The sequence below is a fragment of the Garra rufa genome, chromosome 13 (genome assembly GCF_049309525.1).
Source record: "Garra rufa chromosome 13, GarRuf1.0, whole genome shotgun sequence".
In the NCBI taxonomy this organism is placed as follows: Eukaryota; Metazoa; Chordata; class Actinopteri; order Cypriniformes; family Cyprinidae; genus Garra; species Garra rufa.
In genome coordinates, this window is record NC_133373.1 from 11,586,958 (window position 1) to 11,605,284 (window position 18,327).

The window sequence follows — 18,327 nt, forward strand, 5'->3', positions numbered from 1 at the left end:
TCAAATTGACCCGGGAACAGTACAAACGTAACATTTTTTTTTTTAGACATGCCAAAACACATCGGCATGTTGAAACTTTGCATGCATGTTCATGACCCTAAATGCGAAAAACACACAAAATATCAAGAAAAACAACATAGTTTTAATGGTATTTCAGACAGATTGCAAAAATAAATGAGAGCTAATTTTTACCATCTGTGGCTGACAAAATATTTTTCTGTATTGAAATAAGTGGGGGAAATCTCCTTTTTTTGGCTTCCTAGGCTAGTAAAAAACTAAAATAACAAAATATAACCAATAAATACTACTTTTTTGGGTCTGTAGAGTTGCGCTAGAACATTAAAATAGGTGGGTCAAATTGACCCGGGAACAGTACGAACGTAACAAAATTTTTTTTAGACATGCCAAAACACATCGGCATGTTGAAACTTTGCATGCATGTTCATGACCCTAAATGAGAAAAACACACAAAATATCAAGAAAAACAAGATAGTTTTAATCGTATTTTAGATAAGTTGCAAATATAAATGATAGCTCATTTTTACCATTTGTAGCTGACAAAATATATTTCTGCATTGAAATAAGTGGGAAAATCAGATTTTTTGGCTTCATAGGCTAGTAAAAAACTAAAATAACAAAATATAACCAAGAAATTGTACAATTTTGGGTCGGTAGAGTTGCCCTAGAACATTAAAATAGGTGGGTCAAATTGACCCGGGAACAGTACGAACGTAAAAAAAAAAATTATGGATATGTCAAAACACATCATTGTGTTGAAACTTTGCATGCATATTCATGACACTAAATGAGGAAAAGTCACCTAAATTTAAAAAGAAAAACCTAGGTTAACTAGTATATCTGACAACTCAAAAATCAAAACGGGTCAAATTGACCCGGAACAGTACATGAGGGTTAAAGTGGTCCAAATTAAGTTCTTAGCAATGCATATTAATAACAAAAAAAATATTTTTTATATATTTAGGGTAGTGAATTTACAAAATATCTTTTTGTAAGAAAAATTGATAATTTTGACCCATTTTGGCTATTGCTACAAATATACCAGTGCTACTTATGACTGGTTTTGTGGTCCTTGATTCTTTTTTTTTTTTATTGACAGAAATATATAAATCAATATCTAAATGAAATCTAACAGACTTTTAGACCAGCTGGATACATACAATGTATTATTTTTTAAATGTAACTTCTTTTACGTAATTACTTAAAGAGTATTTTTCACAAATACTTTGATTATTACAACTGGTCATTTCTTTAAAATAATACATTTTGATATTATTTGAAGAAAAAAAACCCGAGTATGCTTAATGGCTAAAATCGTTTGTGCAGTGCTGAAAAAGTATATACCTTTCTTTTAATGCTCAAAAAGTTGCTAACATATTTATTAAAATGATATTTCTTACATTTTTGAATGACAATAATAGCTGGAAGTTATACATTTATAAAGTACCGCAATAAAAAGAATGAAATAGTTTCTACAATTAAAAAAATTGCATCCAAAAATATGCATAAAATCAGTTTTACAATAAAATATAACTTGCTGATGAATCAAAAGAATTCTTCAAGTCTAAAAATCAGTGTCAGAATTACTATAACAAATTCACAGAATGTACGAATTTCATAGACTTTCCCCCCCCACTGTTACAGTTTAGCCTAATCGACTTATGTCTCATGTTTAATTAAACTATGTTATGTTTCTGATTCATATTACATGATGGATGGTACAAAAGCCCTGATCTTGTCCAGGAGCAATGAAGGGTCTGCTATGAGTGCGTGCAGACTGTTTCTACTGTAATACAGAGCAGACAGCAGCACTGCAACAGACACTGAGAATATGAGTGAATGAGAGGAGCGCTGTGACTGCGGCTCTGGTGTACAGCGTGTTTTCAGGGGCACGGCGACTCGATCCCACTGAGTCAGGATGGCCTGACGCGCACCTTCCCATTGGCCCGGTCCGTGCAACCGAAACTGGTACGGGGTGCAGGGCCCGAAGATGACGTTCAGAGCCAGTCTAGGGTCTGTCAGGAGCAACTTCAGGATAGAAGGACAAACACCTACTTGTTTAGCCAACTCATCCATGTAAGGAATGTAGTCCACCTGGATGGTGTGTCTCTGGGCATCCACATACCTGCACAAGAGTGAGATTAAAATAATTTTGTAAATGCTGTGTTATTTAGTCATGTGAGATGTTAAGTGTTGAGAACCTTTGAGCCATTGTTTCCTCTTTTGCTTTAATGTCCTTCATCATTCCACTCATTGGAGGCAGTTTGCACAGTCCTAGTGAAGATATCACAGTTTGTTACATACAAAACACTGTATACTTAATGTTCTGACATTTACATTTTTTACTTTGATACCTTTAAAAACACGAGTGGCCCAGCGTGCTTGCATCTCAGAGATGGGCATAATGGCTCCCAGAGGCTGGATCAGACCAATCACGGCTAAAGTTGGCTGCTCCAGTCCTGGGGGATATATGAATTTGTACAGGGATACCTTGTTCTTTGTGACAGGAATTACATGTGAAGACAAGAAGGGGAATGAAAAACTGTAGCCTGTGGCAAACACCACCAGATCAATGTCATCTTCAACAGTGCCATCCTCAAACACCACATTTGATCCACGAAACTCTTGAACATTCGGCTTGACTGAGACGGTACCGGAGAGAATGCGGTTTGGTAAGTCATCATTGACCATGGGGTGTTGACTGAAAACTCTGCCAGATAAAAAAAAAACAGCACTATACAACTATATAATATTAGAGAGAATATGCTTAATTTAACAAAACATAACCAACATAATCAGAGTCTTATTTCGTCCAGTGTTCACCGTACCTGTGTGCAGGTTGCAGTCCATAGAGCTTGTGGTTAAACCGTTTATTGAGATGATTCTCTCCCAAATTGTTAAGAAATCCAATTGGCAACCATCCAAAAAACCACATTAGTGCTCTGTTTATAAACATCATATCGAGAGGAACACCTTTGTCTCCTACACGATTCAATATCCAAGATCCCTTGCGGGTGCTCAGGTAAACCTAAAATACAGCAAACAACTCAAATGAACCACTTTTATGGTACATTTGTGGTCCTTTAAAAGTGCCTGTTCACTGCAGTGTTTCACATAAAAAAGAAATTGGAACATCATGGAGCATCATAAAGGTAAGAAAACGAAGAGTTTCAGTTTTGGATTATTTAAAAGCAAAAAAAACAACAACAACAATGTGATCGGTGAGTTTACTACAAAGAGGAATGTAATATAGATAAAATATTTCATGTGGCGTAATAGAGGTTTCTGTAAGTGTATAATAATTTGTACACTATAATTATGTATACTGTAGTTGTGGCATATCACCTGTTTGGCCATTCTGCTCAGCTCCACAGCAATATCTCCTCCAGAGTTTCCAATGCCAATCACAACTACCCTCTTCCCTCGCCATTCTTCAGGGTTTTTGTAGTCACGGCTGTGGAAGAACTTCCCCTTGAACGTGTTTATTCCTAAAGAGATGATTTAAATGAGGCCTACTGACTTTTGTACACTTAAGTGTTTGGCCTTTATTGACATTATGTTGTTGCACTTTGCACATGGACTCTGTTTGCTTAGTCATCACATGTACTGCACCTGGAAAATCCTGTAGAGGGAGATGAGGGTGACAGTGGTGTCCGGTGCAGACCATCACAGCATCAAACACCTGCTTCTCTCTCTGGCCATCTTTGGACTCTGTCTCTACATCCCACTGTCCAGAGTGAGGGAAGTCTGGCCTTGGTCTAACATGAAGGACTTTTGTCTAGGAAACACAAAACATGACCTTTTGATTCTTTGAAAACAATACAGTATATTCAAAGCGTCTGTTTCAGTTCTGACCTGGACACGGATGTGCCGTTTAAGCTGGAAGTGGTCAGCGTACAAGCGGAAGTAGTCCATGATGAGGGAGTGGTGCATGTAATTTGGAAAGTGGGCAGGAATGGGGAAATCACTGTAGCACATCATCTCCTTTGAAGTGTTGATAATCAAAGAGTGGTAAATGCTAGCACGATCTGGATCTGGATTTTCCTAAAATGGAAATACGTTAACCAAGTTAGTTCAGTTTCTTGCAGCATCTTGTTTATCAAAGCTCTGCAGTGAACTGTATCTCAGTGTTCAGTGCTTAGCTTCCTTTCTTTTGTTTATTCAATGGATCCAGTCATACGGACATATCTCACCTTGAACCTCCAGAGTCCTCCAATGTCATCACTGGTCTCGAAACACACTGGCTCCAGACCTTCATCCAGGCAGCATTTGATGCAGGCCAGCCCAGAGGTTCCTCCTCCAATCACAGCAACACGTTTAGCCATGATGATCCACAATAGTCAGACTTTAAGAAGATGCAGGTAGAAACAAATAATCAGATTTAAACTTGTTCCTGTATGTCATACATCTCAACTTTTGGTCTGTAGAAATACTGTAGAAAATTATATAACCAGTGTCTGGAAAAAGAAAACACATTGTAAAAATAATAGATTCAAATCATAGTAAATATTGGCTTCTTTACTTTGAACATATGTGTTTCATGACAGCACTTTTGGTGGCACTGAACGCAAACAATGCCAATGAACCGAACAAAACTTGCATATTTTGCTGAGTATTGCTGCTGAAAATGGTCAATTATTGTCATGTTTTGGGCTGTACTAATCAGTTGAACTGGGGAAAACATTTTGAGTACTACAGACTGCCAAAAGTTATAACAAATCAAAGAGAAGAGTTCAAAAAAACTGTCTGAGGAATAAAAGGCGTTTGTGGTTGGCCAAACTGAACCAGGATTTCCAGGCAAGAATCTTGACAACATTTGTGTTTTTCATTCAGGTTAAATATTATCTAATATCTTAATACTGCTTGTAGCCTATGCATCTTTACCACCTATTGACTAGTTTGTCAAAATATTGCACCATTTCCTGCTTATGAATTCCTTCTAAACTATATTAACTTTAACTACAATACTGAATAACACACTACTCTACAAATTATAATCTTTACATGTGCTTTAGGGTAGGCTAGACTGGGTACAGGTGCACATTTAAGACACCATATATAACTTCTGTGCGCAACAAGTCTGATCTGTGATACTTGCTTTGCACATATGCCTCTTCGATCGTGGGATATTTACGTACTTCAAATTTCCCACGATTGAAAACTTGTTGCGCACGGTTATTTAAGGTGTTTCAAATGTACACAGTCTACCCTACTATGTTAGTTTATAAATAAAGACAAGTACTTATTTGAATCATGACAAAAGCACATTATGTTCATTAAAACAATGATTTAAATAAAACCTTTAATTTGCCATTAAAAAGTTAACTGAAAAGTTCACTCTTTAAGTACACTGCCTTTTTATTATTATTATTATTACAATACCTGCAAGTACTGTTTTAAATACAAGTTTCAAAACATATGTGAATATTCAATACAATTAATTACACTACTTTTTGACTGAGGAACCTAAGCATAATACATGGTTCGTTATTGTTCTTATGTAATCCTTTGTGTAGCATACGCACTACGCAATAGATATGCCTGCGGTCGTTGCAGGCATATGGCTCTGTTGCATCATCACTAGTGTTGTCCTATGTGAAAAAGTACAATGAAATCGACCTGCTTAAAGTCTAACAGTAGCTTCCGGATGTGACGCGTCTACATCATGCACTATAGCCTAAACTGCTCGTTGACAGACAAATAGATATAGTGTATATGTAAAAAATGTTTATTGCATTGTATCTTACCAAATATGAGGCAGCAAGTGAATAAATTTAAGATATTCCGTTCAGAGTCAATAGGAAAATTTCACCACACCCCCTTTCATGTTGTAAAAGAGGCAGGGATTCAATTATTTGGCACTCTATCGGGTCAATGTTCAACTAGATAATGTCGACATTTAGTATTTGATATTCAGTTTTAGTTTCTACATTTCATCACCACAAAGTCTTTCTAATCATATGCAAACGACAAAACAACATCCGCAGAAATAATGAGATAGGGGTTACAAAGGATGCATTATATGGTACAAAAGTATTCGTTTTAATGTTTATAAGTTTTGCTTTATTATTACAGAGCCCCTCTACAATGATGAAAAAAAAAAAGATTGGAGAAAAAAATTATATTTCAATGTCACCTTATTGTTTCTTTATTCTAGTAAATGTGAATCTCACAATGCACAGTGCAGCATACTTTATACAGGCAGCAACAACATCTCAAAAGTGCACTGATAAGAGCAATAAACATGCAATAAACACATCTAAATAAATCACGACAAAAGACTTTTGAAGCATCCCTTTAATATGTATTTTATAATAAAACTTTAAATTTGACATTGCTACAAAGTAACCTAAATTATGTAATCAGACTACATAATCTGACTTTTTCCAAGTAACTAGTAAAGAAATGCATTAGTTTTTTAAATTACAAGAATAGTTACATCAGTTACTTTGTTTTGCTAAGTTTAAAGTGATGCATAATTAAGATAATACTTGGAATTCTTACACGAGTTAGCTAGTGCATGCTAGTGAATTAAAACCACACAATTATATTCAAAATACATGCACATTAAATCAGTTATTTCACAATCAAATTAAATGTTTATTCTACAGAAATTGCACTTGCTGATAAATATCAGTATCAAACATTTGATATAAGTCTGTGTTATATAAACTGTTGACTACAGTTTACCCTAATGGTTGGATACTTTTTGCGATGGTGTATTTCGTATAAACTATGTTATGTTTCTGATTCATATTGCATGATCACTGTCTGGTCAGTGGCAATGGTACAAAAGCCCAGATCTTGTCCAAAAGCGATGACGGGTTTGCTACAAGTGCGTGCAGACTGTTTCTACTGTAATACAGAGCAGACAGCAGCGCTGCAACAGACACTGAGAATATGAGTGAATGAGAGGAGTGCTGTGACTGCGGCTCTGGTGTACAGCGTGTTTTCAGGGGCTTGTTGACTCGATCCCACTGAGTCAGGATGGCCTGACGCGCACCTTCCCATTGGCCCGGTCCGTGCAACCGAAACTGGTACGGGGTGCAGGGCCCGAAGATGACGTTCAGAGCCAGTCTAGGGTCTGTCAGGAGCAACTTCAGGATAGAAGGACAAACACCTACTTGTTTAGCCAACTCATCCATGTAAGGAATGTAGTCCACCTGGATGGTGTGTCTCTGGGCATCCACATACCTGCATGAGAGTGAGATTAACAGTCATACTTTTTATATACATTAAACTGTGGAAATGATGCAAATGCTGTGTTTAGTCATGTGTGATTAGATGTTAGATGTGGAGAACCTTCGAGCCATTGCTTCCTCTTTTGCTTTAATGTCCTTCATCATTGCACTCATTGGAGGCAGCTTGCACAGTCCTAGTGAGGATATCACAGTTTGTTACATGCAAAAACACTGTATACTTATTAAAATTAATAATGTTGATGTTCATGTCTACATTAATGTGTTTTAAGGGTCATTTCATTAAATAATTACATAAATAAAGGGTTTTATTGAAGTGTTTGATAGTTAATTTAACGGTCAAACACTTCTCATGCATGACACAGGTTAATTAAGTTAAACTTTTTGAAAATGCTTTTGTGCAATTGAAAGGTTCCATGGATGTTAAAGGTGCTTTATGAAACCATGAATGTCAAAGAACAACCTTTATTTTTAGAGTGTAGGAGGTCAACATCATGTTGTTACCTTTAAAAACACGAGTGGCCCAGCGCGCTTGCATCTCAGAGATGGGCATAATGGCTCCCAGAGGTTGGATCAGACCAATCACAGCTAAAGTTTGGCGCTCCAGTCCTGGGGGATATACGTATTTGTACAGGGATACCTTGTTCTTTGTGACAGGAATTACACGTGAAGGCAGGAAGGGGAAGGAGAAAGTGTAGCCTGTGGCAAACACCACCAGATCAATGTCATCTTCAACAGTGCCATCCTCAAACACCACACTTGATCCACGAAACTCTTGCACATTTGCACTGTCAGAAAAAAGGGTACGGTTGGGGTCCATTTGTGACACTTAGGGTACAAATGGTGAAGTTGTACCCTCGATGGGTCATAGTTGCACCTTAGAGTACTCATATGTACCATTTAGGGGTAAAAAAGGTACAGATATGTTTCCAACTGCCAGAGGGTCCACGTTTGTACCATTTAATCCCCAAAGAAAGGTACAATCACTTGTGTGACCAAAGGAGTAAGCCAAAGTGTATGAAATAGTGACCCAAAATTAAACAGAGCAAGATAATCATTTTCATGAGTTGTTAGTTATTTGGAAGAGATGCACAAAATAACCAAATACGTTCAAGAGCCTGCATCTTTCTGACCAGTTCTGAACAGTACACACGCAAATTACATTTTAGTGATTATGCAGAACATCAAGATAATAACTTTTAAACGTAAAGCATTTGTATTAAAGTAGGTCTGCATTTTTAATTGTAATTTTAAACTGATATAAGAGCGGTTTTAAGTTTTGTTTTTAATGTAGAGTTAAACAAATACACATACTAATAGTAATTAGCAAAAGCACAATGTAGTATACAAAACTATTTAACGTTTATTAAACATTATATGGTGTACTACTTTAAACATTATATGGTGTACCAGCCTTTTTGTGTCGTCCAATGGGATTGTAGCCCGCGCTGTGCATTTTGAAAATGAGATTGTGCGTGACGGTTATTCTGGACATCATTCATTTCTGACGCTGTCGACGGAGACACGGAGGATCTTATTCAAAAACTGAAAGAAGCTGCCTGGAATACATGTCACTGAAGACGAAGCACAGAAATTTAGAGGTAAGTTTAATTTTAAGTACTGTGAAAATCTGTTGGTTCCCTTTCGATTTTTGTTAACTTGACATTGCGTCTGTAGCCAGGCCTAACGTTATCTGATGCGTGAGGAAAACCTTTCCTCGAAAACTGACCTGACAAAACCAACGCATTGCCATTACATTTTAAGCTTATTGTTATTATTACAATTATTTTTTATCATTTAGCCGGAAATTAAGATATAATTTTTCGCTTAACTCATACTCCACCTAGAGATGGCATGAGACGCTGACAAAACAGCGGTGAAACGGCCATAGAAACAGCTCAGGTCTATCGCGTTTGTGTACCATAGATTTATAAATTCAGTTTACCAAAATGTTCTTACTACTCTAATGTTAACGTTACGTTAACGTTAACTTACCCGTGTTTCCTTCCGGACACGAGCGAACGCCTTTTATTTTAACGCCTCTCCTAGTCTTTCTGGAATTATATACCTTACGATTATTATCCATGTTGATTTATATCAGTTTTGTTTGGTACATATTTAACTAACGTTATAAACGTAAATCAAGGAGAGTCCTAATCATTTGTCATGTCGTATTGAGGCGTCGGTATCAAGCCCTTCCTAGGACAGTAAGTAAAATTGGTTTAAGTTAACCTTATTTATCAAAACTCGTGAAATACGTTTCTAGTCTGTGAGATGCAAATTTAAATAATTTGGCTTTTAATAATACACTCTCAGTTAAAAAAAGTATAGTTCTCTGTTAGTTCGTTAAGTGTACATTTTGGTACCTTTTAGCTTTTGTACCTTAGGGTACTGTTCCAGTGACAGTATTGTACCTTTTTCTGGAAGTGTATAAGTACTAACTTATTGTGTATTTTTCTAAATTAAAGCAATGTTTTTATACTGATGAATGTCCATTGAAAAAAGAGATTTTATTGTTGCTGTTAAAACCTCAAGCTCACACAGACTATGCATTTTTTTCCTTTTAGAAAATAAGGTGGATTTAACAAATTTGTACACAAGATGGAGGTGGTAACAGTAACACTAGTACCAGTGCCAGCAGAACCCTATCAACAAACTTCAACTACAGAAATGTAAGTATAACACTGAGTTTTGTGTATTATATTTGTCCTATGTTTAGCGGTTAACCGTATTGATTTTTTTAATGCCTGATGCCAATATTTTAAAAAGCAGGGTGGCCAGTCAGCACACACAAGGAAAGTTGGGAGAGTTAGAGTTAGTTTCATCAAAATTATTTTAAATTGTGTTCCGAAGATAAAGTCTTACTGGTTTGGAATGACATGAAGGTGAATAATTAATGACCAAACTAAACTTTTTGGCTGAATTAATGCTATAAGAAAGAAAATTTGAAAGACTAATAAGGTATCTTTAATTCTTTTTCTGTTACCGGCTTGAAAACTTCGGGCAAAAACAAGGGATTCTCCCATTTTTAAACTGTCACCGATAGCAATGTAGTAGTAGTAGATTGCTGAAGTCAGTAGATTTTACTCAGTCAAAATACATTTATTACATTTAATATTTTGGCTTTTATCATTATGTTAATAAATATTGAAATTAATTAAAATATTAACAAAATTACAAATTTGAGCCAGGCAAGATAAGAGAGATGAACATCCTCAGGGGTCAGTGATATCACAGATTCTAAATCAGTTATTGGCTTAAAATGAAGGTTGAATGTCGATATACATAAACAGCATGCTATAATGATAATTTACAGTTAAAACAAATTTGTAGAAACATTGTAATTTTCTAAATCTTCAGGTAAACAAATATTTGTGCATTCAATCTTAGAAATATTTGAATATTACTAAAGGGAAATGGCAATGAAAGAATATTAAAATGTCTGATTTGATTGTTTTGAAGTATTTTTAGTTAATTTAAATGATTAACTTTATCTTTTTGTAAATTTTCAGTTGTGTGATGAAGCTGACAGAATGCATTCATCGACTGTCAGTTTAAGCCGGCACTTCAGGGATGGCTTTACCAGTATTGTGCCCAAGGTGCTTCAGCTTGTTCAAAGAAATGCTCCGTTGGACGAAGTCTACAAGAAGCAAGAGAAAAGATGCTTGCAGAAGATCTAGGTATTGACATAAACATAGTGGTTTTGTGATTATCTATTTATTGATTATCTATTAAGCTTTTTTAAATGATATTTATAAATGATATTTAAATGTTTTTTCTTTGTGAAAAAAATCTTCATGCCTTAAAATTGCTTGAATGTAACTCTACACCTTGATTGGTTACAAGGTAGTTTATGGCAAAATGTTCACATTATTTGTCTTAAAACATTTAAAACAGCACATTGCATTGTTTTACTGATAGATTTTTGATGTTTTCTTTTCTTCTCAGTGTGATGCTGATACTCCATACCCAACCTTACAGTTGGCAGAAACTGACTGGAAAATGGCTTTCTTTAAGAGGGAACAACTTTTCAAAGTGGATGGTGTGGAGTTGTGCAAGGAACTAGGAGTTGAAGAAAGGATCACTACAATGCACAGCCTTCAGTGCTTACTATTGTTTTCAACTTGGCTTGTCCACCCTACATGAAGAATTCACTGACTTTCTGGCAGCATGCCATAGCAAAGATAACTGAGGTGGGTGGCAAGCCCCTTCCAATATCTATCACCCGAATAATTAATATCCTGTGTTAAAAATGCCAAATATACTGATACACAAGGGTGAAGATTTCGACATTCAGTGTTTCAAAAGTGACGATTTAAATCCAATACATTTTAAATGTCAACAGTGTACATATATAATGTGGCAAGTTTTTTTAATACCAGTGTCGTATAATTCACAGTTCCATGCATACGCAGTAAAAGTTGACTTTGAATGAAGTGTTATAAAACCAGGGCAAGAGATGGACTTTCAGGCCCTTGCCATTTACTCTGCTTATGATAAATAAGTAGTTTGTGACCCTCAAGAATGTTTAAAAAGTTCCAATTAGTACTGTGTATTAGTGTAGTACTGCATTTGGTAAAAATGGGTTTGTGATAAAAAAAAAAAATTTACGCATATAAAGTTACAATTAATGAAATGTGTACTGTTGGAAAAAGGTTGTTTTTGATTCTTAATGTTTAAAACAGTTTTTAGAAAATGTAGAATGCAGTAGAAAAATTTACTTAATGTGATGTATTGATTATGAAAAATTTAATATTAAGCTTAATATTCTTGATATTTACAATTTTATAAAATGTTTTTAAAAAAGTTAGAAATAGTATAAACGATTGTTTTTGGAAAAAAGAATTGCTCAATATTTGCATCCTTTTAAGACAGGTAGAGGTAAAGCTTATTTTGTGATAAAATGTTAGGGTATAATCAATTAATGAAATGTGTACTGTTGGAAAAATTGTTTTGCTTTATAAGAACAGTTTTGAGTATGAAAATTGTTTTTTTGTTGTTGTTTTTTTAAGTAAAATTTTGCAATATGCATCCTGTTATGACATTGTGATAGAGCTTAAAACATTCATCCTGTGAAAAATGTGAGAATGTAATGTTTTGAATGTTTAATAAATGTGATAAACAGCATCCTGGCCTTTTTAATGTGTTGTATATAGTACAGATTTGCCACCATAAGGTACAAAAGGCTTGTCACTGGGGCAGTACCCTTAAAAAAGACAAATTTGTCCCCTTTTTAAAAGTACATTATGGTACCATAGCACTAAATGGTACAATTTAGTCAGCAAAGGTACATATTTGCCTTTGTAAGGTACATACTGCAAGGGTACAGATATGTACCCATGTGAAAGGGTACAACGGGTGTACCCTTGAGGGTACTGCCCCAGTGACAAGCCTTTGTACCCCTGAAGGTACAAATTTTGCACATTTTTTCTGACAGTGTGGCTTGACTGAGACGGTACCGGAGAGGATGCGGTTTGGTAAGTCATCGTTGACAGTGGGATGCTGACTGTAAACTCTGCCACACATTTACAAAACAAAACAACAAAATAAAATTTGAAGAACTTCAATGGTCTTGTTACCTCCAGTGTTCACAGTACCTGTGAGCAGGCTGCAGTCCATAGAGCTTGTGGTTGAACCGTTTATTCAGCTGTTTTTCCCTCGATTTGTTAGCAAATCCAACAGGCAACAATCGAAAAAAACACTTTAGTGCTCTTTTATTGAAAATCATATCTGAAGGAACACCTTTGTCTCCGACACGATTCACTATCCAAGATCCCCTTCGTGTGCTCAGATAAACCTGAAAGAAAAGACACAACTGACCTAAAATAGAAAATTCTGTCATCATTTTCTTTGCATCATTTTGTTCTAAAACAGTCGTCTGTGGAACATGATTCACGATTTCAATGGAGGCTAGCAAAAACTGTCCAAGAGGCCAAGAAACACTAACAGCGCCCCTGGATACCTTTTATGGTACTTTTTTTGCCCCTTTTGGATAAGGTTTTCTTTTAAAGTAAAATACTAATTTATCATTGTGATTAGTGGGTATATTACCAAGAAAAAAATAATGGATAAAATATGTAATGTGGAATACAGAGGTTTTTATAATGAATGAATGATGCATTTATATAGCGCATTAATTGTGTATTGCCGTACATCCAAAGCGCTTTACAGTCATATGGGGGGATCTTTCCTCAACTCCACTTGGACGATGTGACGGCAGCCACAGTACAACGGCGCCAGTGCGCTCACCACACACCAGATACAGGTGGAGAGGATAGAGTGATATAGCCCATTCAATGAAAGGGGATTATTTGGAGGCCATGATTGACTAGGGCCAGTGGAGGGAATTTGGCCAGGACAGCGGGGTTACACCCCTACTCTTTGCGAGAAGTGGCATGGGATTTTTTGTGACCACAGAGAGTCAGGACCTCGGTTTAACGTCTCATCCGAAGGATGGTGATTTTTACAATATAGTGTCCCCGTCACTATACTGGGGCATTAGGACCAACATAGACCACAGGGTGAGCACCCCCTGCTGGCCTCACTAACACCTCTTCCAACAGAAACCTAGTTTTCCCAGGAGGTCTCCCATCCAGGTACTGACCAAGCTCAGCCCTGCTTAGCTTCAGTGAGCAACTTATATGGCTGTGGCCATATAAGACCACTTTATAAGACCACCTAATATGCTGTTAGTGATTTCTTTTGAGAGAAGTATTATTTTTATGGATTGGTCATTTTTTTACTCTCTGCCCCGCCTTTCTGAAACTCTTTAATTTTTACAAAACTTATCGTTGATGAAAAGCGAGGTGTTCTCTGATTAGCCAGCTTTAGGAAGGCGTGGTTGAGTCTTAACTTTTATAATAAATATCTCTTTGGGTTTGAGACTTTATGCTTAGCAACTTTACAGATCTTATCTATGCACAAACAGCTTGTAACACTCCAAAAAAAAAAAAAAAAAAAAAAAAAAAAAGAAGAAACCACATCATATGACCCCTTTAAATATATTTATAATCTATTGCTAACTGGCTCATTAGTGTACACTACAGTCTTACAGTATAGTGGCTTATCACCTGTTTGGCCATTCTGCTCAGCTCCACAGCTATATCTCCTCCAGAGTTCCCAATGCCAATCACAACTACCCTCTTCCCTCGCCATTCTTCAGGGTTTTTGTAGTCACGACTGTGGAAGAATTTCCCCTTAAATGTGTTTATTCCTAAAGAGAGGATTTGAATAGAAGCCATTACATGCAATCTGCTAGCTATCATATCATTTACATGGCACAAGCTAACTGACTTCTGCTGATTCTGCAGGCAATGAGCTTGCTTGTTTAACATTTAAATATTTTAATTCAGTGTTTGCTGTAAGCTGGCCCTGCAACTATTAAAGTTCCTCTGAAACCCTCCACCTCCCCAGCTCCACCTGTCTATACCTGCCTTTTTGTGCATGCTCACAATAGCTTTTTTTGAGTATATTCTTGCAGTGTCAAATCTCCATTTTTGCCCTGGAGCACTAGCAGCAATAACAGTAGCAGGACCAAATATGTTAACATTGCCATGTATTACCATGCAAAAATTTTTTAAAGAGTTGTCATTACTGAAATTCAGTTACATGTAACATAACATTTAATATTTAACTTTTATATGTGATAACTTCAGAGTCATTGCACATGCATTCTGAACATATTGATGCTGAATTGTTCTTTGCAAGTTTTGTAAACTTACTTATAAATAATATTTACACTCAACATAAAAGTAAGAGTGACTTTTCTCTTACTGTTACAGCAGAGTTCATTGACATTATGTTATTGCACTTTGTACATTGACTCTGTTTGCTTAATAATCACCTGGAAAGTCCTGTAGAGGTATATGAGGGTGACAGTGGTGTCCAGTGCAGACCATCACAGCATCAAACACCTGCTTCTCTCTTCGACCATCTTTGGACTCTGTCTCTACATCCCATTGTCCAGAGTGAGGGAAGTCTGGCCTTGGTGTAACACGAAGGACTTTTGTCTAGAAAACACAAAACATGAACTTGTGATTCTTACGAAAAAATACAGTATTTTCAAAACACAGTCTGTTTCAATTCTGACCTGGAAGCAGATGTGCCGTTTAAGCTGGAAGTGGTCAGCATACATGCGGAAATAGTCCATGATGAGGGAGTTGTGCATGTAGTTTGGAAAATGGGCAGGAATTGGGAAGTCACTGAAACACATCATCTCCTTTGAAGTGTTGATAATCAAAGAGTGGTAAATGCTAGCACGATCTGGATCTGGATTTTCCTAAGTTGGAAAGATGTGAAGTAAACTGGTTCAGTTTCTTGTTTATTTATAATCGGAAGTAAATGGTGTCTCAGGCCTTTCTTAAAATACACAAGTTTATGGGTCCAATCATACAGCTGTATCTCACCTTAAACCTCCAGAGTCCTCCAATGTCATCACTGGTCTCGAAACACACTGGCTCCAGACCTTCATCCAGGCAGCATTTGATGCAGGCCAGACCAGAGGTTCCTCCTCCAATCACAGCAACACGTTTAGCCATGATGATCCACAATAGTCAAACCTAAGGCGGATAATAGAAAAATTAGAAAAGTAGGAATAAAGTAAATCAAATTTAATCAGTTACATTACTTTAATTAAGTAATTGAAATAGTTACACTACTTATTACATTTTACATAGGGCAACTTGTAATCTGTAACCTATTACATTTCCTTTAATGATTATCCCATAAGCCCATTATCCCAACTGTTCATATATGAACTAGCAAGCAGACTAATTTTTTTAGATGAACGAATAAGTTCAAACAATATATTTTTTTGAACTTATTCGTTCATCTAAAAAAATTAGTCTGCTTGCTAGTAACTGTTTATATTCACAGAAGCTTTGTGTTTAATTAGATGCACTCAACCGGCTGGATATACATTATTCCTTTCTTAATCTGGTGTCAAAAAAATGTAAAATTACTAAATCACAGTTAAAAACAATTAAAAAAGATTTCTAAAAGCATAATGTAACCCACTTTAGCATACTTTTAAAAAGAGTATGTATAGAAATTATATACTTGACTACACTAAGCTATACTTTATACCAAATTATTCTTCAGTGCGAACTGAATGTAATGTTTTTGGACGCTAAATGGCACACTACAGTCCAAACTATAATATTTACATTTTGCAACTTTACTTTTGCAGTCTGAAATACTATGTTATGTCATTGCTAGTGTACCAAATATGGAAGTGTATAGTGAAATCATCTGCAATCCATTTGGATATATTAACAGATAACTTTTAACAGATAACATTAAGTAAACAAATTAAAGTAATATAAAATAGTAAATACCAGCCGATAATAGAGTAGTATCAGTGTCAATAAAAGGTTTGTGGAATTGTATCTTACCAATTGTAAAGCAGCGAGGAGAAAAATATACGTGATGATCTCCTCAAAGTAATATGAAGACTTCACCACATGATCTGGATTGTAAAGAGAACATCGATTCATTTAACTGTCACACTGTCAGGTCAATGTTCAACTACATAATGTTAACATTTACTTTTAGATACTTGGTTTTAGACCAGTCACCACAGTCCTGTTGAACAAATAGGTCCTTCCTATTATTTAGTGACTTTTCTCTCTCTATGATTTACTTACTCATATTTTCTCTAAAACCAGTCAAATGTTTCTAAGAAATTGATTAAATTATATATGTAGGTGTCCTTTATTACTCAAACAGAGATGACAGACATTAAAAATACAATTTTTTTTTTATTTAACACACCATATAAATCATGTGAAACTATGAACTATGAACCCCTCTTACAATTTTCTTAATTTACCATGTCCCTGAAGTTGTAACGCCACGCCAGCAGAGGGAGCCCTTGCCGACATTGACTGTTGCTGCTCCCTCTGCTGCCCCGTTGGTTACTTCCTGTTTGGTGGCCATATAAGTAGGGCCTAAACCAAACAGGCTCTGCAAAGTATTGTTTTGCTGTGCGGACTCTACTAAGTGTTTCTCTGATTTTCTTCACCTATCAAAGATCCAGCGGCTTTTCCACTACAGATCACCATAGACCCAGCAGAAAAACTATTCGATTGAGCGCTACGTGGGGGACTTTCTTGAACTGGCACATCAGACTACTTTTGATGAGGTATGTCTCATGATATTTTTCAGAGGAGGACTTTCTGAGCCAATTTATTCCCTCATGCCTTTTCCTGAATCTACTTGGACTTTAGAGCAATATATTGACTTTGCATTGTTGCTGGCTGGGTCACCTTTTACTGTGGGAGTTGTGGAAAAGGAGCCCCACAATCCCACAGTACCCTTCAACACACCCACTGTCATGTCTGGAATTATTCACATCATGTCAGAGTCACCACAGTCCGTTGCTCCAAAGCCTGCTCACATCACACCTGCTGTCTCACAGCCTGCTCACGTCACGTCTGCCAAGCCACAGCCTGCCAAGCCACAACCTGCCGCTCCAGGGCCTGCTCACGCCATGCCTAAGCCAGTTCACAAGATGGCCGCCCTTCCAGAGCCACTTCACAAGATGGCCGCCATCCCAAAGCCTATTCACAAGATGGCCGCCATTCCAGAGTCTGTTCACAAGATGGGCGCCCTTCCAGAGCCACTGCACAAGATGGCTGCCACGCCTGAGCCTGTCACCAAGATGGCCGCCGTCCCAAAGCCTGTTCACAAGATGGCTGCCATTCCAGAGTCTGTTCACAAGATGGCCGCCACGCCAGAGCCTGTTGCCGTGATGGCCGCCACCCCAAAGCCTGTTCACAAGATGGCCGCCGTCCCAAAGCCTGTTCACCAGATGGCTGCCAGCCCAGAGCCTGTACCCAAAATGGTCGCTACATCCAAGCTTCATCGTGTCAACCCGGTTTCAAGATGGTTGGCCTCCAGCATAGAGGACCCACCACTACTGTCGGCTCGAGCAGCTGGTCTCCCTAAACTCACGTCAGACCAGCCAGCACCCGCTAGCATCATGTCAACCAAGCCAGCACCACCTTATGCCACTTCAGTTAAGCTACAGTCTGTTCACGTCATGTCTCCTGCTCCAGAGTCTGCATCTATCATGGCTACCCTACCAGATGAGGTTCCTCAGTCAAGTCCC

At 37.0% G+C, this 18,327-nt stretch overlaps 2 protein-coding genes across 2 annotated transcripts; both read right to left on the reverse strand.

The window, feature by feature from the left end:
• Positions 1–1,381: 1,381 nt before the first annotated feature.
• LOC141348823 (flavin-containing monooxygenase 5) lies at positions 1,382–5,878 on the reverse strand. The gene is made up of 9 exons (XM_073853118.1): positions 5,766–5,878; positions 4,212–4,363; positions 3,874–4,062; positions 3,631–3,796; positions 3,364–3,506; positions 2,847–3,046; positions 2,373–2,728; positions 2,220–2,292; positions 1,382–2,143 (listed from the first exon to the last, which is right to left on the reverse strand). The coding sequence occupies exons 2-9, from the start codon at positions 4,341–4,343 to the stop codon at positions 1,723–1,725; spliced, it is 1,680 nt and encodes a 559-aa protein (XP_073709219.1). The 5' UTR covers positions 4,344–4,363; positions 5,766–5,878; the 3' UTR covers positions 1,382–1,722.
• A 419-nt stretch (positions 5,879–6,297) lies between these two features.
• On the reverse strand, positions 6,298–16,748 carry LOC141283399 (flavin-containing monooxygenase 5-like). The gene is made up of 10 exons (XM_073816684.1): positions 16,610–16,748; positions 15,623–15,775; positions 15,307–15,495; positions 15,061–15,226; positions 14,288–14,430; positions 12,815–13,014; positions 12,661–12,732; positions 7,722–8,005; positions 7,321–7,393; positions 6,298–7,212 (listed from the first exon to the last, which is right to left on the reverse strand). Exons 2-10 carry the CDS (start codon positions 15,752–15,754, stop codon positions 6,783–6,785), a joined length of 1,689 nt encoding a protein of 562 aa, XP_073672785.1. The 5' UTR covers positions 15,755–15,775; positions 16,610–16,748; the 3' UTR covers positions 6,298–6,782.
• Positions 16,749–18,327: the final 1,579 nt, after the last annotated feature.

Coding starts and splice junctions, on each gene's coding strand:
- LOC141348823 (XM_073853118.1), bottom strand. CDS start 4,343: ATGGCTAAACGTGTTGCTGTGATTGGAGGAGGAACCTCTGGGCTGGCC. Junction 4,063..4,211: donor GAGGACTCTGGAGGTTCAAG/GTGAGATATGTC, acceptor TTTCCATTTTAG/GAAAATCCAGATCCAGATCG. Junction 3,797..3,873: donor AACGGCACATCCGTGTCCAG/GTCAGAACTGAA, acceptor TGTGTTTCCTAG/ACAAAAGTCCTTCATGTTAG.
- LOC141283399 (XM_073816684.1), bottom strand. CDS start 15,754: ATGGCTAAACGTGTTGCTGTGATTGGAGGAGGAACCTCTGGTCTGGCC. Junction 15,227..15,306: donor AACGGCACATCTGCTTCCAG/GTCAGAATTGAA, acceptor TGTGTTTTCTAG/ACAAAAGTCCTTCGTGTTAC. Junction 7,394..7,721: donor GGCCACTCGTGTTTTTAAAG/GTAACAACATGA, acceptor TATCCTCACTAG/GACTGTGCAAGCTGCCTCCA.